A 21,794-nucleotide genomic window follows, 5' to 3' on the forward strand; every position below is an offset into this window, starting at 1 on the left:
CAGATTTTGTCCTGGCTGAGTTCAGTTCCCATAATTACTGGAACACTGCGTCGATCTTGATGTGCGTCTGTACTACACGAATGTCCAGAACCTAGTTTGTGGTTGTGGGAATGATCCACTGACCACTGCTGAAAGCAGCATCACAACACCGATACATTGTTCGCAGCATGTGCAGTAATTCATCGATATGTCATTCCTGGAGGCCTGTAATGCAGCCAAGTTGAAATGATTCAAATTAACTCGTTGGTGGACCCGGTTCTACCCTAGAATGAATATTGCAAACGCTGTTTACCTCTAAACTCAGCATAGTTACTACCTTGCGGAGTCAAAACAGAAGGTATACAGACAGGCCACTGCGCGCCATCTGATCGCCGATGAGTGTTAAAATGAATTACTAACACTAAAACCCTCCAGTGTGGACATATATATTCTGGTGCAACTGAACACATTCCTTGAGGGTCCTGAATATTTTTTCTGGCAGTGTACATTTCAATTACTACAGTGTACAAAACACACTTTATAAATACATAGTTGATGTTTTTTGTCAGGCATTACATCTATGTTATTCATGATATACGCACTGTAAATACAATTATATGAATTTGCAAACAGACCAGAGACCTCATGTAGTTGGTCTGGGCCTCCAACAGGTTTAGTCTGCCATTGATCTTCAGAATTATTAAGTTTATGTCTGCTACATTCTGATTGCAGCAGCTCTCTTATTTTGCATCCTTTAACTCCTTGTTTTGGAGTTTTATAGGTAACACACACATTTATAAATATACTGATATACTTCTGCAGTGCAGCATTCGCTAACTGTCCGACGTAAAAATAATTAAAATAATATAGGGTACAAGGCATTTTAACCATTTATCGCAACTAAAGACGGGAGAAAACCCGAAATGCATCATGGCATAAATAAAGTTATATAAGAGTGGCTGGTTGCTGTATTTCTTCAAGTAATTTAGTCTACATATCTTTTACTCAACCCCCAGTGTTATGAATAAATCCACTTTCGTCAGTATATGCTCATAGATATTTAATTTTTTCTACCTGTCTTATAACTGCTCCGTCACTGACTCATATTTCAAATGTATTGCCACGATTCACTACCAGATATTAGGGTTTTGTTAGACTCATCTCTAGGCCTTATTTGTCATATTCCTGATATACATGTACACACGACCATATTCATCTTGTGCTAGAATGAATAGTTCATCACTAAAACTTTAAAGAAAACACCTGTACATCATTGACAATGATTCCCATTCCTCCACAGCTGTTCTTCCATCTTCAGAGAGCTACTTCAATGTATGAACTGAACAAGAATGGTGACATACTGCAACCTTGTTGCAGCGTTTTTGTGACACCGATAGGTTGTAATAATGATTGAATTGGCAGTTTGATCGCTCTCTTCCATGCTCGTCTATATAGTGCACAAAGTATTGTAAATTTAAAAATATTAAATCTGTTTTTTTTTTTTTTCAGGTTTGTACTTACCTCCTGTGGCGACAGTGGACACTGGCACTCCTGTTTGATGGGACATGAAGCCCAGAACAGAAAACACAACGAATCCCGCGAAGATACTGGTGCCACAGTTCATCACCGGTACCAGGACAGAATCCCTGTATGCAAGTGACAATCAAATATTTGTGTTTTAATTCCATGCAGTCAGGGACCGTTTCACTCTAGTAAATGAATAACAGTTAAGTATACTGATCAACTAAAATAACAACAATATATAAGTGACTGCATAATATGTTAACATCAGATTACTTATTATTGGTGAGGTGGAAGTTATGTCTTACTTTTAGGTTCCAGCTCGGAATTTTCTTGGAGTGATTCTGGAAAACCCGAACCTATACGGCTGGCCATTGTAGCTGGCCCAGTCCTCATAAAAACAATATTTCATTTGAGCAAGTTCCAGTTAAACAGCCACAGTTAAGTAATGTGCAGTTGTTAACAAAAACACGTCAAACGTTTTGGAAGAAGGGGGAAGCAGAAAAAGTAAAGCGTATTTCAAAGAATGCGAAAATCATTCGCAGTAACACGCCGATTCTAATCGAATGTAATGCAGATGGTGTGTGACGTGGAATAGTTTTCGATGTGGAATTGAATGTTTTATGTCGGTATGTATCACGCTTTGCCGTTGCAGTGTTATTAGAGACAACTGGAACATGTACAAAACATTGTAAAACAAGAATCAAGGCTCAAATAATTTTTATGTTGTAGCTACCACTATTCAGCATAGGAGCTGTTGAACTATTTATAGTTCGTAAGTCGTTGAATGACAACAGTAATAACCGAGAGAGCTCACATTACTGTTCGCTGTTTTCAGATTTGTGTCTGTGTCGTGGTGTAACGTCCGTTTGCAGCAGCGAACACAGATGTGCCACATGTTATGACACTTGCGTTCCGTTTTGGAAGTTTTGACTTCGGAATTCCTGTGTTGTTACATACGAGTAATTCATACCTACTTATTTGTTGTTTTCATCTTTGTGAAAGGTCGATGCAGCATCCCGCCTGCTCTCACTATTCATCACATTTACGGTAAAATATTCCTACTACATGACATATTCTATGACCAATGTTTTGTGTACCAATATGTCCGCGTCGCCCACTCTCACACCCTCCCTACCCATACCCATCCTGAACACCCCCCCCCCCCCCCCAACCCCGCCTCCCCCGCCCCCCCCCCCCGTAGCTGAACTGGACAATATGTAAAGAGGGAACATCATCACACTTGCCAACAAGCAATAGGGGGTAGTGGTATCCCATCGACGGCGATGATTAGAGTGTGGAGAATGTGGTGCATTTTCAGGTGTGTAGAATAGCAGTCCGGTTTCCTTTAAAGGGTGTACCCTCAACGCATGGAGTGCTCTGACATCTGTATTTTTGTTCCCTCAGAATGGTGGAACATTTCATGACTATTGCATGAAATGTCATAGAATGCTATCACGTTGTGTACACTGACGGATTTTGCGTGAATCGTGGTACAGATGATCATGGCGGTCACAGTAGAATTTGGCGCTTTAGGGAATAGTTGCAACATTTCAGCAATGATGCGTGAATGTCAGGAACCTGGCACACATCAAGGCTGCCACAATCGACTCCAAATCAGTTGTCGTGTTCTTCCTAACTGGGAGAAAACAAGCGAGCATTTTGAGGAATTATGTCTCTACATTATGATAATATATGAGTGCACATATAGTTTCCAAAACTTGAGGGACAGTATGTGGCGCGGCCACCGTTCCTTAGTCTACTAGGTTCCAGACTTGTCACCTACCTGGAACGCGCTGGAATCTACTACTGCAGTTTCTGCTCCGTTGTCTATGACTCAGACACACAGCACGCATTGGAGATACGGTTGCATGAAGAATATTGGACCTCCTATAATCACACACGAAACGCATATGGCGCCGTAGAAGTGAAGCCTGCCCTACTGTTGAACCGGCCCTTAACGTGTTGTAGAGTCGACAATAACCATTCAAATTTCTCTCTTAATTGACTTGATCTCTTTGATAGCGAATGCTTTTTTGTGGATGTTACGATTTCCGCCGTCAGTGCACAAACACAAACGCACACACACACACACACACACACACACACACACATACACGCGCGCGCGCACGCATCTTACATACAGATACACATTGGTCGATTGAAACATGTTGCCAAACTTGCAGCGTGAAAACGAGTGCGCCAAGGTCACATGATGAAGAATGAAAGCCCTATGACAAGTGCTGGTCATAAAAAGAAAACATTCGGCGAAGGGGTATCACAAGATGAATAGTCGAATATTGACACACTATTGGCTAAAGGCTGGGAAATGTTGCTATTAAACTCCAAGACGTTGGACGTTCATTCCTTACTAAAGAATGTTACCGCCAGAGTTTTATCTGCTCTGTAACTTAGAAAAAGAGGCATTCTGTGGTGTAAATGACTGAAGAGAACAATCTTGAGAAAAATAGGAATTTTAGTGCATGTAGCTCTTCACAAATTGTTACAAATGTGGCTCAACAGCTGATGGTCCACACGTTTGATCTTACTCAATAAAAAGGATCAGCTGACTGCAGTGGACACAAGTAAATCGCAATTAACTACATCATATCGATGATCAGGGGAGGGTAAGTTGTCTTCGAGCAGATTACAAGCTCCAGACCTGCACAGCGGTTAGTACAAACGTACCCCCATTCTGTCGAGAATCGGTCTCCTATGTATAAAACATAGTTTTTCACACATCTCATTGTTTATGGGAGGGGGGGGGGGGGCTCCAACGTTCTCATCCAGAGCTGGTAACACGACCGTACTTCACTACCTAGAGGCTTTCTGAAAATTTTAAGAACAATTTTATCCATTTAGGTGACTCATCTACTGCCAGGAATATCTCAGCTTATACTTCGTACGTTGGAAAAATATCTCTGACAGATAACAAAGCTGTTGCCAGCTTTCAAACGCGAAGTGCAAACGGTTGCCGCAATACTGACTGAAAAACATAGCTGCCAAACACCTCAGCAATACCAAGCCGTTGCCATGGAAGAGTAAACAAAAGCACGTTACGTGACTGGTCGTGACAGACGTGCGAAGCAGCCACACCAAACTCATTTTAACTGTCAAGGATTTTCTCTTGACGTAAAGACTATAAGTTATTACGTTAAAGATGATGAATATGTTGATGACGACAGTGTCTGCCATACAGCACAAAGTGGCGCTTACGATGGACCAGGAATTATTTCATCACTTGTTATGAATGAAACCTGACAGTACAGCACAAAACTTAATGACTACCGCAATGGTACACACGTTGTTGTTACTTTTATGTAGACTCTGTTGCAGAGCAATAACCTGTTTCCTCAGTACTAATATTGATCGTTAAAGGTGACTGTGAACAGAAAGAAACACAAGCGCCCCAAAGTCTCCTGACTTCCACCGTCGTAGAACTAAGGAGTCCAGGGATAAAGAAAAGGCTTGCGAATAGTTCCCAACTCTAAATGATTACAAATACATAAAAGACTACATTACCATTTGACATTATTTCTGAACTGGTTGTAACTGGCCATGTTGACAATTCCTCCCCATCCAGGTCCAAGGGAGAAGAATATCTGGATTGCTGCATCAGCCCAAACCTAAAACAAATGAGCAACCAGCATAGTTAGAACGCTCAAATGCTCAAACGGTAATGCACGGACTGTGATTTTTTTAATAGTGACTAATATGATATAAAAATTCCACGAACAGTGTATTTACTGTGTAATAACTACGGAATATACATGTTATTGCGAAAAGGTATTCTATATCGTCTCCTGTTTGATAGGTATTCTACGATTGCCCTGTATGACGTTCATACACATATCTGTTGGCATGGTAGTACAAAGCTTACATTCGTCAACTTTGGATGGGACGCATACACTATCTGTTTAGTTACTAACAACTCTTCCTTGTATCACTGGCGGCATATGCAGATCGCAGTACTTTCGGCACACTGATTTTTTTCGTAGTCATTGGCGATGCCGTCTTCTGTGTTTCACAAAATATTCTCCCACACTAAGAAGCTTCCTTTTCTTTTTAGGGTGCGGCCAGTGTTTAACTATGACATTCGTATGCTAATAGTAAATTAAATTATTTCTTAGAGGGTCTATACCACACCTTGACCTAGATTCGAGCTGAAAATAAATAACACAAGTTTCTTTAAACTCTTTCCAGTATGCAGAATTCTATTGTGTCGTCATTTGTCTCTGAACTATTTTACATCGTCTATCTCATTATGATTTAGGAAGTCATTTATCATGGATACGTCTGAACCATGGTTAGAGAGGTAATTTATTACAGGGTTAGATATCATGCTTACAAACACATTAATGTTCTACACGATTCTGATGCCAAAATGTACGACTCTTGAAGTATTAGTGTTCTGTTAAATTCCAAATTACATCTTATATTTGGGTCATTCAAAAAATGAATTTAAAATCTAGACAAATTATAAGTTGCTTCTTGTCGTCTGATAGTACAGTAAAGTCTCAATTTTTTCCAGGAATATTTGAAAATTACCCAGTAAATAACAACATACTCTGACAGTAACAAATCGCTACAGCAATTCACTGACTGTCGTGACCTACAGAGAAATAAGACGCTAAGTATTTTGTAATCTGATGTTCCTCTGTACTGATGGACACATTTTAAGAGAAACAAGTCCCATTCAACGACTTGTATAACTTGGTATAAAGAAGAACAACTTATTTTAAATATTGATAAGTGCATGGTCGTAAGTATGAGTATGAGAAAAATTTGACAGCTTTTGAGTACAGCATTAGTGGCATTACATTGCACTCCTGGGCTCAGTTATATCAGTTAAATATTTTGGTGCAACGCTTGTGTTAGGAGGTGGGATCAGCACATAACAGTCGTAGGGAGAGCAAATGGACAGCTTACATTTGTTAAAAAATCCTTTAAGAGGATAATGTTACTGTGTAGTAGACTTCATGTAAGAGACTGTTATACGATATATTTTAGAGTACCGTCGCCTACAACATATGAATATTCTCAGATGTGAAGAAGAGGATAGGCTTTTGTCTTACCTTGAGATTGGTGAGCTGCTCCCACTGAGGGTATATGTAGAAGATGATACCATCAATGGCTCCAGGCAGTGTCACGCCTCGCACAAAGAGTACGAATAGTATGACAAAGGGGAAGGTTGCCGTGAAGTAGACTACCTTACCCACGGAACGAACACCGTTCATGATGCACAGGTAGACTGCTACCCAGGAGATGATGTCGCACACCAGCAGTTGCCACACCACATTGCCGGGCTTGTCGATGCCCTCAGAAATGTGGAGGATGCCGTTGCTGTCAAGAGACATGTCATTAGGAACGGTAAGCTTGCGTCTCGCAACAAAGAGAAATAATAGGAAAACCATTTCGTACTTCAAGATAAACACCTTACGGTCCAGAAAATTATCCCATCTAAGTTGAAACGCGATATTTTCTTGTTTTACTTCACTTTTACTTAAGGTTTTGCTTGAATGTTGACAGTTTTAGAACATTGCATTACTCAAAACCACTTAAAAAGTGATTTGCAATAGTATTTTTATGAATAGAATTTTATTACCGGTTTTATAAATGGGTATGCAGTAAAATAATCACAATCGGAAAATCTTTTTGACACTCTGTTTAACGTTTACCAATTTCTAAATAATTTGAAAAGAGCATCTGTTCTAATAACTTACCATTATGCCTCTAGATGGCCTAATGGGATTCCCTTGTGACATTTCGTGGCTACAAAACGTTAATGAAGTGTAAAAAGGTCTTTCTCCTTTCCCTGTAGTTTCAACTTGATATTTTGTATGTACTGTAAAATCAGCGAAAAGGAAATAACGAACACACCATTAGTGAAAATATAGAACAATTTACTTTTCCATATCACGATTCCAGTTGCCACTGATCAAGAGTTGCATAATAATGTCTGAATGATCTGCGTTTCCAAAGACTGTGGTAGCTAACGAACTCACCCGACCCTATTGAGCAGATCTAGACAGCGCCGTACAAAAAAAAAAAAAAAAAAAAAAAAAAAAAAAAAAAAAAAAAAAAAAAAAAAAAAAAAAAAAAACGCATATTGCTGTGAATCTAAAATTGAGCCGACAGAGAAGAGAGCTCGTGTTGGGTAGCGCAAAATCGACTTTTCTGGAAGTATGATTAATTCAATGCCAGCTAGAATCCAGTGTTTCCAGAAAGCCCTGGAAAGTACATTACTACTGTAGTTTTTTGGAAATATTAAATACATAACAATTTTCTGCAGATGCATTTTCATATTCGGGAGCTGCCTGCTTTGGAGCTTCATACACTCACTGAACCGTTGTGGTACACACGAATCTGTTTGGCCTGTGGCTTATTTGGCCTATGAGCAGTTGCACTAAAGCGTGTCAGTCGACCGTCAAAAACTGTGAGCGAATCTTCAATTCAAGCATCAGTACATCATGACTTGTAGCTCACCAGTTACCAGGTAGCTTGTTCGCAATATCACTCACGATACATTTTCACTATAGAAGCCTGAGAGGGGCTGACGACCTTTACTCTTTCAGGAATATTAGCTCCTATACAGGGTGTCCCAGCTATCTTGTCCACCCAAAATATCTCTGGAACAATAACAGCTATTGGAAAACGACTTTCACCGGTATCAATGTAGGGCTGGGGCCCATGAATGTACATATTTGGAAACATTCTGAAACGAAAGCATATGTGTTTTTTAACACAAACTTATGTTTTTCTAATGGACCTCCTATATTTTTTCTTCAGCAATCCATAGCATGACAAAGCACATATACAATGGCGTTGATTGCATCGCAATATTCCCATTACATCCCGAGATATTGAGACGCGAAGTTGACGCTTGAAACACCCGACATGCGCTGCTAGCGCACGTCCTGAGGCTCAGGCGTGAACCCCATCCTGCCCGTAATAGCGATGTGATTGACATGAGTAATCACACCTCCATACTTATCAAGAGATCCGCAACAACGGTAAAACTTTTATTCCACTTGCTCGTTTCACTAAAACCATCAACATGAATTTTACTATTACGAGTGAATGATTAACTGTCACTTGCGCTAGATCTACAGTAAAGTAAAGTTTTAACGTTGAACGGCATTACCTTTTTAGTAACGGATTAACGATAAGCGAAGTTAACTTTGTGACTAACGTTGCGGTACACAGATATGTTACAGAACCGGATCACCCCTAGCCTATGGGATAAATACCTGCTGGAATGTACGACGTTAATGCAGGATGGCAGCAGACCGTATTATTCGTTTCGGACCTCTTGATAAGTATAGAAGTGTGATTACGCATTTCAATCACATCGCGATTACGGGCAGCATGGGGTTCACGCCTGAGCCTCAGGACGTGCGCTAGCAGCGCATGTCGGGTGTTTCAAGCGTCAACTCCGCGTCTTAATTTCTCGGGATGTAATGGGAATATTGCGATGCAATCAACGCCATTGTGTATGTGCTTTGTCATGCTATGGATTGCTGAAGAAAAAACACAGGAGGTCAATTTAAAAAAAACATAAGTTTGTGTTAAAAAACACATATGCTTTCGTTTTAGAATGTTTCCAAATATGTACATTCATGAGCCCCAGCCCTACATTGATACCGGCGAAAGTCGTTTTCCAATAGCTGTTATTGTTCCAGAGATATTTTGGGTGGACAAGATAGCTGGGACACCCTGTATAACCCCTTCAGTAAACAATAAGCTGCCGTACGTCCCTCATTACAACTTGGAAAAATCGCTTGCTTTATTCAAGAGCAGAGAGCAAAACACGTACAGACGTCCTATCAGTACTCGTCCATTTATGCCCTGCTCAAAAGAATTAGGGGAACAAGACTTTGAGCATCTGCCACACTCCGCTCAGTAATAATTGAAGGCTGGATATGTTATCAAATTATACCTTTATCTTTCGCAAACTAAGTACACCACTAAACATTACATCCTCGTTTATTTGCATAACAAGAACTTAAAATGTCGATAGGTGTAAAAAAAAAAAAAAGTTGAAACAAGTGGTCACCCTGTGGTATTCGTTCCCATTCTTCAATGAAAGCACTTGAGAGTTCCTGGAGAGTCTGTAGTGGAACAGGATGACCAGGAACACATCTGTCAAGCATGTCCCACACACTTTCGATGGTGTAAAGGTTGGGACTTACCGCTGGCCGTTCCATTATTTCCATGTCCAGGCTTCGCAAGACATCGCTGGTGTCGTCTACCACATAGGCCTTGGCATTATCGTGGATGAGAAGGAATTCAGGGCCACCATCGTATGCAGCGGCCACCACATGGTCCAACAGGATCTGTTGGATGTACTGCTTGATGGTAAGGCGACCATGGACAACGAAAAATCCGTACAGCTATTAACACTGATGACTCCTCATGCCGTCACAGAAGCTTGGCCGATTTCCTGTACAACATTTAGCAGGTACCGCTCAACACACGAACATGGCCATCACCTTGCGTCAGAGGAAATGTGGACTCGTCTGCGAATAACACGTTCCGCCATTGACGAAGCTGTCAGCTTACATGGGTACGGCAGAACTGAAGGTGAGCTGCGAGATGTTGTCGTGTCGAGCGGGGTATTCAGACAGGACGGCTGTATCGCAAGGTCCTTTCTCGTAACCTATTCCTTACAGTCTGATCAGATGCAGCACTCCAATGATCCTTCTGAGATCGTCTTACAGTGGTCTGGCGGTAGCCATACAACGGTGCAATGCAGAGATGGCCAGGTTACGGTCTTCAGTGTTGTAATGCATCGGCCTTGTGGACTGACCTATCTCCCTACTGCGTGTACACAATCTATGGATAACATATGGAGAGTCATTGGCGTCTGCGGCAACACGATGGGAAGTCAGTTCTTCTTGGATCAAACAGATTGCCCTTGCAATTTGCACTTCAAAGAGTCGCAAAGCATGTTGTTTGTTGAATGCAACCTCAGAAAGGATAACTGCCATCTGTGAGCCTCACTAGGGACCAGTGAGACACCGGAATTCACTTTCTTCTGAGGGATCACCTAATACTGTGACGCATAACACAGCCGACAGATGGCAAATAACTTTGGCTACCGTGAAAGCGAAGACCCCAAGCTATGCAATACGACCAAAGGTACCGCTTGTCTTAAAATAGACTTAGCGTAACGGATGTTGATACAGGTCTTACCCCTATTCTTTTGAGCGGTGTGTTACACCAATTACGCTACATTAGTGTAATGTTCCTACGTAATGTAATGTAATATGATTGTAATATTTCGGCTGCAAGTATCAGCGATGATGCGCTCCAGAATTTGATACGACAACGCTCTTCGCTCTGACGACAACGCTCTTTGCTTAAAAAAAAAAAAATCGCGATTATCAAGAATAAAAACTAAATTTCTGAAAAAGGTGAATATCGTTTACGAACTTTTATTCGATGTTGGATCCATGGATTTTTTTTTTTTTTTTTTTTTTGAAAGAGCTGTTACTGTGTTTTGCAATGCAGTGCATAGTGATTCCTTCTCGAGTTAACAATGGTGGGCGACGCGCAATATTTCGCCGTCAGCTTGTGTGTTCAAGACGTTCCCTAAGCGACCAGTTTGTTAGAAGATACCACAGTGCTATTGGTTGTTCAACCTTCTCATTTTGAATGTGTTTCCCAGAAAATCTTACGGCGACTGAGTACTTTTGTAGCCAAGAGAGAGACGGAGCCTTCTTCACGAGTTGTAGCAGTTTTCTCCAACTCTGCCTGCGTTTATTGGGAAACACAGTTCACAGAAATCACAGTTCACAATAACATCCACTGGCCATGTTTTTCACTGTTGTCTACTTAATTTTGGCAGGCATTCATAACAAAGTACTGGACATCTTAAAGACATATCTCTGTATAAACTCAGAACTGCCTTTAGTATCTAATTAAGGACTGTGAAGTCACAAAACCGAAGTATATACATGTACTTTGTACAAGAATTAGGCTGCCTGATGGCAAGCGCTATTTTAATTCATAATACTATTAACATTAAAGAGATTGTCAATTGCATATTAAATCAGTCAGAATGTATACAAGTGTAGCAGTAACAATAATTGAGTCATTTATTTCTTCCATAACTCGTTCTACCGTCTTAGCAAAATAAAACAAACATACTTTTTACTAACTTTAGAATGATTGTTAAATGATGTATAAAAAGTTTCTTCGTGAAGCAATTGTGTTGATTCCAAAATTGGTCTTATGTTTTGCGAGACATCCGCAATTCTAAAGTTATGGAGAATTTAATATTGTGATTAAGATTTTATTAATATTTATTTACCTGTTGTGTGTGTAAAGCACTGTGTTTTGACTTCCATCATTAATTCAATAAACTTAACTTTTGAAAACATCATTTAATTGAACTTCGATGTTCCACAGCAGATAACTTTTTCAATACGTGATGCAATTTTCTAATTACTAAAAGAAATTTGTTATTCTATCGTGATCTTTAGTTGTTATAGCTCAATAATTCATGGTAGCAAAACATGGGGTCCTGTTCTAAACTTGTCTAGTTTCCACATTCGAAATATAGATTTCTTACAGGAATCTAAAAAGACAGTTTCAGAAGGATTGTATGGTATCTATGGAATCAACAAACAATCACCAGTATTGTATTGTTGTTACAAATATGTCGTGAGTATAAGAAAATAAGACTTTGCGTATTATCAATTTAAGTTAGGATCAAAGAGTCTGTTGCGAGGTGTTGCGATCGACATTGCTTCAATAATCGATAATCGAGTTCTTAAATTATATCTCAAGGTGGATAATCTGGTTTGCAGTGCCATTACAATATTCTTTGTTCTGGACGGTATATCACTAATGATTATTCATCCAAAGCAGGTGAACATTTGTACAACCACTTTGACGCTGTTCTGTCAAGTGGGTGTGGATGTGTATCAGAAAACGAGCAATTTCCGCACGATTCAGAAATGTACAAATATTCTACATCTGCATACTACATCCATACTCTGTAAATCACTGTGAAGTGCACAGCGGAGGGTACCTGCCGTTGTACTGATTACTAGGACTTTTTCCCGTTCCATTTGCGTAAGGAGCGAAGGAAGAATGGTTCCTTAAACGTCTCTGTGCGCCCTGTAATTGATCTTGTTATCGCGATCCGTACGAAAGCGACACTTTGGGAGCTGCAGATATTCCTAGATTAGTTCTTCAAATTTAGTAAGTAGGCTTTTACGGTATAGTTTGCATCTGTTTTGAAACGTTTGCCAGTTCGGTTCTTTCTCCATCTCTATGACGCTCTCCATGGGTCAAACAAACATGTATCCATTCGTGCTGCCCTTCTTGTATGTTTTCATTATCTGGAATACGCTAATTTTTTTTATGTAGTGGCCGCCGTAAGGCGAACATGCAGGTAAAGAGAAACAAAGAAGACATACTAGGGGCCCGTCTCTCGCAAATATTAACTGTATGAGGATACTAAGACAAATCTGCACTATACCAAGCCGACACGAGGGGCACATTTCCTCCAGTGCTCTGCTATGCATTTGTATGGCCCCGCAAGCTTGTGCCAACATTTACTGCAAGACGTGTCCAGGCATCTGTTATAAGCTTCGTAGCCCAGTGGCAACATTCCAGGTCCTGCAAACACCTGTGCTTCGTGACACAGAGACGCACTCGTGTGGGTCAGGAGCTTCCGTATCATGTAACGAGGATGCAGTGGTGGATGGTTCAGCTATCCACATTGAAGTGATCCGTATGAAGAATTTTCAAAAATTATCAATAAAAAGAACAAGCTAGGGAAAGGCTAGGAAATGGAAGCGTACAAAAATGCATGCAGACTTCCAAACTAAAAACGCTGAATGGTTCAACCAACTTAATGACCTAAAACTTTATTAAACAGATGGGAAGACGACAAGAATCTAGTAATCGATTGACACATTGCGTTTCGTCCTAAACTGTTCTCATCCAGATGATCGATAATTCTTTCATGTGGCAAGTGTGTTTACTGATAGTCGTACGCCACAAGCTCCGCACATTGCAGACTCATAATGCTGGAAGATAAATCCATGTATCAGAGAGCAATGCCCAATTCACAGGAATTTTCAAAACTGTCCATGTCGCCTCTTTGAAGGAAAGAAGCTATGTTACAGTCAGTAAGTTGGTGTTTGAGACCGCAGATAGTTGCCCGTCACTCCCTGCCAGTCTTACTCCCAATGACACAGAGCCTATGCTTCAATAGCGAGGTCACTGCATGTAAGCAGACAGTACATTGTGATTCCCAAATGCCTAGGTGCCCAGCAGTATACCACCTACTTCTCTAGATGTTTTAGTGACAGAGAGTGTCCTGGTGTTTTGTTGCTGGGAGAAGCACTGTTTGGGTTGAACTGCACTCACGGAGTCGAAGTAGAAGAATTTCACAGGTCAGACTCATCTCACGTCCTCTAGCGCCCCTAAGATCGCATATAATTCCACACTATACACTGTGAATTCGTTTAGCAGATGTATTTGAGGCCGGCCGCTGTGGCCGAGCGGTTCTAGGCGCTTCAGTCCGGAACCACGCTGCTGCTGCGGTCGCAGGTTCTAATCTTGCCTCGGGCATTGATGTGTGTGATGTCCTTAGGTTAGTTAGGCTTAAGCAGTTCCAAGTCTAGGGGACTGATGACCTCAGATGTTGCCGGCCAGAGTGGCCGTGCGGTTCTAGGCGCTACAGTCTGGAACCGGGCTGCCGCTACGGTCGCAGGTTCGAATCTTGCCTCGGGCATGGATGTTTGTGATGTCCTTAAGTTAGTTAGGTTTAATTAGTTCTAAGTTCTAGGCGACTGATGACCTCAGAAGTTAAGTCGCATAGTGCTCAGAACCATTTGATCCTCAGATGTTAAGTCCTATAGTGCTTAGAGCCATTTGAACCATTTGATGGATTTGAGCCATAACCGGTGTAAAACATTGAGCGAATAAAGTTGTTCCACTGACTGTGCCTTCAGATATTGTGTCTTGTACATTCTGTGGTAATCGCCAATCATAAGATCAGGACGGGGTCATATTCATGTTAGGGATCAGGGATCACCTTTCTCGACACCGTAAAGATTTTTTTTTCAGTAGAACTAAAGTTAATTTTCGAGTGCATTTTGGGAATAAGTTTCGACTGTACGTACTGAAACATCGTACGTTATGTAACAAAGAAAAGAAAACAAAACGAATTTGAATATAAAATTAATGAAAAGGTATTTCAGAAACGAACTGACATTACTTTCATGTTTGTTCCTAGGGTAGTATATGATAGAGAACCGCTGAAATATATTACCAATCGACGGAAGCGCAATACACTGAAGCGCCAAAGAAACTGGTATAGGCATGCGTATTCAAATACAGAGATATGTAAACAGGCAGAACACGACGCTTCGGTCGGCAACGCCTATATAAGACATCAAGTGTCTGGCACAGTTGTTAGATCGGTTACTGCTGCTACAATGGTAGTTACCAAGATTTAAGTGAGTTTCGACATGGTGTTATAGTCGGCGCATGAGCAATGGGACACAGCATCTCCAAGGTAGCGATGAAGTGAGGATTTTCCCGTACGGCCATTCCACGAGTGTACCGTGAATATAAGGAATCCGGTAAAACATTAAATCTCCGACTTCGCTGCGGCAGGAAAAAGATCCCACAAGAACGGGACCAACGACGACTGAAGAGATTCGTTCAACGGGACAGAAGTGCAACCCTTCCATAAATTGCTGCAGATTTCAATGCTGGGCCATCGGCAAGTGTCAGCGTGCGAACTATTCAGCGAAACATAATCGAAATGGGCTTTCGGAGCCGATGGCCCACTCTTGTACCCTTGATGACTGCACGACACAAAGTTTTGCGCCCGCATCTCGTGGTCGTGCGGTAGCGTTCTCGCTTCCCACGCCCGGGTTCCCGGGCTCGATTCCCGGCGGGGTCAGGGATTTTCTCTGCCTCGTGATGGCTGGGTGTTGTGTGATGTCCTTAGGTTAGTTAGGTTTAAGTAGTTCTAAGTTCTAGGGGACTGATGACCATAGATGTTAAGTCCCATAGTGCTCAGAGCCAAAGTTTTGCGCCTCGCCTGGGCCTGTCAACACTGATATTTGACTATTGATGACTGGAAACACGTTGCCTGATCGGACGAGTCTCGTTTCGAATTGTATAAGCGGATGAACGTGTACGGCTATGGAGACAGCCTCATGAATCCATGGACCCTGCATGTCAATAGGGGACTGTTCAAGCCGTTGGAGGCTCTGTAATGGTGTGGGGCGTGTGCAGTTGGAGTGATATGGGACTCCTGAAGGTCTAGGCTTTGTAATGGTGTGGGGCGTGTACGGTTGGAGTGATTTGGGGCTCCTAATACATCTAGATACCACTCTGACAAGTGACGCGTACGTAAGCATCCTGTCTGATCACCTGCATCCATCCATGTCCATTGTGCATTCCGATGGACTTGAGTAATTCCAGCAGGACAATGCCACATCCCACACGTCCACAATTGCTACAGAGTGGCTCCAGGAACACTCTTCTGTGTTTAAACACGTCCGCTGGCCACCAAACTCCCCAGACAAGAACATTATTGAGCATATCTGGGATGCCTGGCAACGTGCTGTTCAGAAGAGATCTCCACCCAGTTGTACTCTTACGCATGTATGGAAAGCCCAGCAGGATTCATGGTTCAGTTCCCTCCAGCATTACTTCAGACATTAGTCGAGTCCATGCCACGTCGTGTTGCGGCACTTCTGCATGCTCGCGGGGACCCTGCACGATATTGGGCAGGTGTACCAGTTTCTTTGGCTCTTCAGTGTATCTTAACATTATAATGAAACCAACGAGGCTAATGAAATATTATCGCGAGGGCTACAGAGAGCGCATCTGCGTTAGCGATGTATTAAGTTTTTTAAGGCGGAATTGTGAAATACAAAGTACAGTTTTCGATCGCAATGATAACGTAATATTTTGTGCGTGGAGGACAGCATAACTGTGATGTGTGGGAGGACTGTTCGCAAATATTGATTTATCATTCAAATTTTAATTTGACTGACTTTTGTTTTACCTTCTGTCGAAGACGGATGAACAAAAACATGTTAAATAGTACATATGGACAAGAGGAGGAATACTGCTCAATGACATTAAAGATTATGTAAGTCGGTAGCTCTAGAGTAGAGGGAATAAGTATTATTTTTCTCGTATGCAATTAAAATTGAATCCGACAAACGGAGAAAGTTGGTTGTTTTGTTAAAAACCAGAAGTACTCGAGTTTCTTTTTTCTAGCAGATCGCTCGCATGAGGTAAATGTTTGCCTGTGTGGAACGAGTTACAATTATTTCCATTACATTGCATATTCGTCATCAGAAGTATGACGATTAGCATAACATTCCCATTTGACTTAGATTTATTTCAATACTGGAGTCTCTATCAAAAGAAAATAGACAATAATTTTCATTGAACATCTTTCTGCATTTAACTGTGACGCTGAGCTATATTAGTAATTTATAAGAACTGCTATGGCCTAAATGCTATAATGAACATCCAACAGCAAATTTATAGAATAACTGGAGAGACTGTTGCATATCGAAAACTGAAGTAAGTTTTCTGTAGTGTCAACATAACTATACATCATATGCAACTTCAAAGAAAGTAATGACTGGTTCTTTAAATAGCGACGAGAAATCACGAGATTCGTAATCTCTGCAGTTGAATCGCATATTCAGTTAAAGCTTCTTCCTTGCGTGCTAGTGTTTGGTTCACTTCGTACGAGCAGCGAGAACCGTTACATTTTTGCCACGATAAAACGTGATATCCCACACCGAACTACTCCAGTCACTGAGTCATCGAGTTGGGAAACACCGAGCGAGGTAGCGCGGTGGTTAGCACACTGGACTCGCATTCGAGAGGACGACGGTTCAAACCCGCGTCTGGCCATCCTGGTTAGGGTTTGTCGTGAGTTCCCTAAATCTTTTCAGGCAAATAACAGGGTGGTTCCTTTGACAGGGCACGGCTGGTTTCCCTCCCTATACTTCCGTAAGCCGAACTTGTGTTCGTTTCTAATGACCTCGTTGTCGACGGGACGTTAAACACTAGTCTCCTGGTCTTGAGTTGACAGTGACGTTATCCTTCGAAGACGGCTGCCAACTTCGATATAACTGTTCATCAGTGTGTGTAGAATTCTGCACTTTGTTCGTGCTACAGTTGGTCAAGCAAAAATCTCTTTTTGTAACACAGACAGTTGCCATTTCACGGGAAGCAGTTATTACTGGTGAATGCTCGGGGCTTGTACTAGGAGAGTATTGTCGCTAATATTTTATACTTATTATTATCAGTGAAATTAGCGGGTAACATCAAAGCCTTACGTAATGCAAATGATGACACATTTAGCCTTTCTTTCTTGCAGTTTTTGTGAACTTGCGGTACTTTTACTTCCTATTATATGTGTGGTGTCCGGAAGAACACACACCACAAACATAGTAGTAATATCTAAGTCTTGACGGCATTTCGTGACATCTTCAGTGTGGATGCACCCTGGGTTCGATCTCTTGCGGGAATCATGCGAGATACTGCTAGCAATGATGAAAACGAACAGGGGGCGCTACGGCAGTAGCGTGCGAGAAGTTGAAAATTTCTTGGTACTTACTGGAAGAATTCGTCTGCTGGCGTTTTCCTTCGCATGCTGGAGTTGAGCACCTGCAGGTTTCTCGTAGCGTTCGCGCCCGTGGCGAGCTGCAAAGGGCAAAACAGTAGCGAATAACAAACAGAGCAAGACCTTTTCCAGATTTGGAATTTATTCTGTTGCTTTTAAGCAGATACATTATTTGACGTCACTCCAAGTTTGAACAACAAAAATTTAAATGCGTCTATTATTCAATATTGCGAGGCTGTTGTTTTCGGGTACTTTATATAGAATATTAGACTATGAGTGACAGGATAGTAGCCGTTGCCAGTTCCGTGCGAGACGTGTTATGTTTGTTGTTAGGAACACTCGGTACATGATGATCGCAGAAATTCATAATTTTTGTTCAGTTTGGGGAGTACAAAGTAAAATTATGCCTTTTCTAGGTAACATTACCGACCTCCAGGACATCATAACCTTTTACAAAGGCAACAAATACAAGTTTGTGACACAGTTGTCATTTTTCATCTTACAGCACATCATATGAACGCAAATGGTAATTACGAGGGTTGCCCAGAAAGTAATTCACCATATTTTTTTATTCAACAATTCTTTATTGAAGATAATGAGAATTACACACACGAAATAATGGTGTTTTATCTACACACCCTATTTTTCCACGTAATCTCCATCCCGTTCTATGGCCTTCCTCCAGCGCGAAACAAGGGCGTGTACGCCCTGTCGGTACCAATCCCTTGTCCTGGTGGCGGAGCCAGTGCTTCACTGTGTGAATCACTCCGCATCGTCCTCAAAATGTCTTCCACGAACGGCATCCTTTAATGGCCCAGACAAGGGAAGTCCGAGGGGGCTAGGTCAGGTCTGTCGAATGTCGACAATCGCGGATGATCTCCCGGACCACTGCAAATCGTGTTTGGCCGAACTGCCTTCTGATGACCTGATCCTCCGTGCCCATCGACTAACTGTATTTCTGTCGACAGCTGGTGCCCCATGAACTTTGCACAAGCGGTTGTGAATATACCCCACAGTTTCTTTCTCACAAGGGAACCTCCCAATCGCATCCCCCTCAGATTTAGTTATAAATTGGCACATTGGATAGGCCTTGAAAAACTGAACACAGATCAATCGAGAAAACAGGAAGAAGTTGTGTGGAACTATGAAAAAAATATGCAAAATATACAAACTGAGTAGTCCATGTGTAAGATATGTAACATCATGGAAAATGGAGCTCAGGACCGCCGTGGTCCCGTGGTTAGCGTGAACAGCTGCGGAACGAAAGGTCCTTGGTTCGAGTCTCCCCTCGAGTGAAAAATTTAATTTTTTATTTTGAGACAATTATCAAAGTTCAGGCACCCACACATAATCAACTTCGCTCTCCAGAATTCCAGGATTTGTTCAGATTTGCTTGGACATATGAAGGATTTGACGGTCTACACACGGAAAAATTTGAAAACGTTAAAAACATATGTTTTGACACAGCACAGGGGAAACTATGCGACTGTGAAACTGTTGCATTAATTTGTTGCAGTTTATGTGGCAACTCTTATGTTTTCATCACTTTTTTGGGAGTGATTATCACATCCACAAGAAAACCTAAATCGGGCAAGGTAGAAGAATCTTTTTACCCATTCGCCAAGTGTACAAGTTAGTTGGGTCGATAACATATTCCTGTCATGTGACGCACATGCCGTCACCAGTGTTGTATAGAATATATCGGACGTGTCTTCCTGTGGAGGAATCGGTTGACCTATGACCTTGCGATCAAATGTTTTCGGTTCCCATTGGAGACGCACGTCCTTTCGTCTACTAATCGCACGGTTTTGCGGTGCGGTCGCAAAACACAGACACTAAACTTATTACATTGAACAGAGACGTCAATGAACGAACGGACAGATCATAACTTTGCGAAAATAAAGAAAGTAAACTTTTCACTCGAGGAAAGACTTTAACCGAGGACCTCTCGTTCCGCGGCTGCTCACACTAACCTAGGCGCTCCTGAGCTCACATTGTCCTTGATGTTGCCTATCTTGCGCATGGACTACTCAGTTTGTATATTTTGCTTATTTTTTTCATAGTTCCACACAACTTTTTCCTGTTTTCTCGATTGATCTGTGTTCAGTTTTTCAAGGCCTATCCACTGTGCCAACTTGTAACTAAATCTGAGGGGGGTGCGATGGGGAGGTTCCCTTGTCAACAGTGAGAAATTCAATGACGGCACGTTGCTTGTAACGCACATTACCTTCAGACGCCGTCTTGAAACTGACCTCCGGCTACGCTATCTGTCGGAAGTGACGGGAACTTTGCGAGCTCACTCGGGAAACTTCAAATAGTACGTACGTAACGTTTCGTATTCGTAGCATTGTTTTCGGTTGAGAAAAAAAATGCGGTACATTACTCTCCGGAACATCCGTCGTAGAATATATGTTGCTGTAAGATTTATGTTGCTCATAGTAAAACTTTTATCGAATATGGAGAAATAGCGAATCCTCGGTCTTTTACGGAATGAATTTTACGTAAATCCATCCTGATTTGCCAAAAATATAGTCTTCTGCATTTCCTAAACTTGGTGCTGTTGTAAATAACGATGCTACAGTTTCAGTATGTTAGAGGCAGTAATATGACTAGTAAATCCTCTCATGAATTGCGATCTCTAGTTACGCACATACTTCCTGAAGGTGGGTTTTGTAGCTCGAAATGCATAGCTGAGCATAGCGTAAATTTCATAAATTGGTAGCTAAGTAAATGGAAGTGGTGTTCCGTAGTGATTATGAGGTTTAATATAAATTTGTAATTAAGTAACAAGTGGTGGCTCAGTGCTCTTATTAGCTCTCTTTGTGAAGCACATCTCGAACCTTATGGGTCTTAAGGAATGGAGGTCGGGGGAGGGGATGTACGTCGTACCGCCGTCATAAGAGCTGCAAGTAATCTGTTCCCTACTGTTGCACGGAAATTAACGGCAATGCGACATATTTCGGTTGTCTTTGAAACTAATTGTTTGTAGTGACATGTACACCAACGGCTAATGGAGTTGTTGAACTGGTTCGAGATATTAAGACGGGAGACACTGAAAGGTGGCTACACTGAGTCACAGCGCCAGAGATTGCGCCAAAGAGTTTTATTCCGCCGCCTCCACTGGCAGTGCTTGTTCAGAAGTGGTGGTGGTGCTTAGTGCTTTGCTGAGAGGATGTTGATAGCTGTATTATTTGAGGCCATGTCGTGTGCAGTTGTTTTGATGGGCTAGACAGCAGATGTTGTTCGAATGGAGATGCTGTAATGATCAGAGTGTATTTTTAGTCAATATATATGAAGGTAAAAAACATTTTTTTAATTTTTTTTAAAATTTCCTAACTAACAATGCCTCTTGGTCACAGGTTCAGTCAACAAAGCATCTGGCTTGTGTTCATGTATTAGACTGTAATTCGGGTTTCTACGTGCAATTATAGTATTTCAGTTTTATTTAATTAATTCAGTGTAAATGGTATTTAAAATATCTTGTCTTATTGAGGAAGAACCGTGCCAGATGTGTACATTGAATCACACTTCCGCACACAGAACAGTTACACTTGTGCTTTGTTGTTCCGTAGTTTTTGTTTCGTAGCTTTTATAGTTGCTGGGGACTTAATTAATTAATTGTGTTAACGCAAATTTCCTTCCATTCTTTGTTGTTATTCTA

The 21,794-nt window shown here is 41.5% G+C and overlaps 1 protein-coding gene across 1 annotated transcript in view; it reads right to left on the reverse strand.

Moving 5' to 3' along the window:
• Positions 1–21,794, reverse strand: part of LOC124798505 (sodium- and chloride-dependent glycine transporter 1-like) — a 132,698-nt gene that overhangs the window by 37,076 nt on the left and 73,828 nt on the right. Inside the window, exons 6-9 of the mRNA XM_047261944.1 lie at positions 18,128–18,213; positions 6,576–6,843; positions 5,023–5,126; positions 1,501–1,625 (exon numbers count right to left, since the gene is read on the reverse strand). Of these exons, the coding sequence (XP_047117900.1) occupies positions 1,501–1,625; positions 5,023–5,126; positions 6,576–6,843; positions 18,128–18,213 (583 nt within the window). The remainder of the gene's footprint in view (positions 1–1,500; positions 1,626–5,022; positions 5,127–6,575; positions 6,844–18,127; positions 18,214–21,794) is intronic.

This window comes from Schistocerca piceifrons, chromosome 5 (assembly GCF_021461385.2).
Source record: "Schistocerca piceifrons isolate TAMUIC-IGC-003096 chromosome 5, iqSchPice1.1, whole genome shotgun sequence".
NCBI lineage: Eukaryota > Metazoa > Arthropoda > Insecta > Orthoptera > Acrididae > Schistocerca > Schistocerca piceifrons.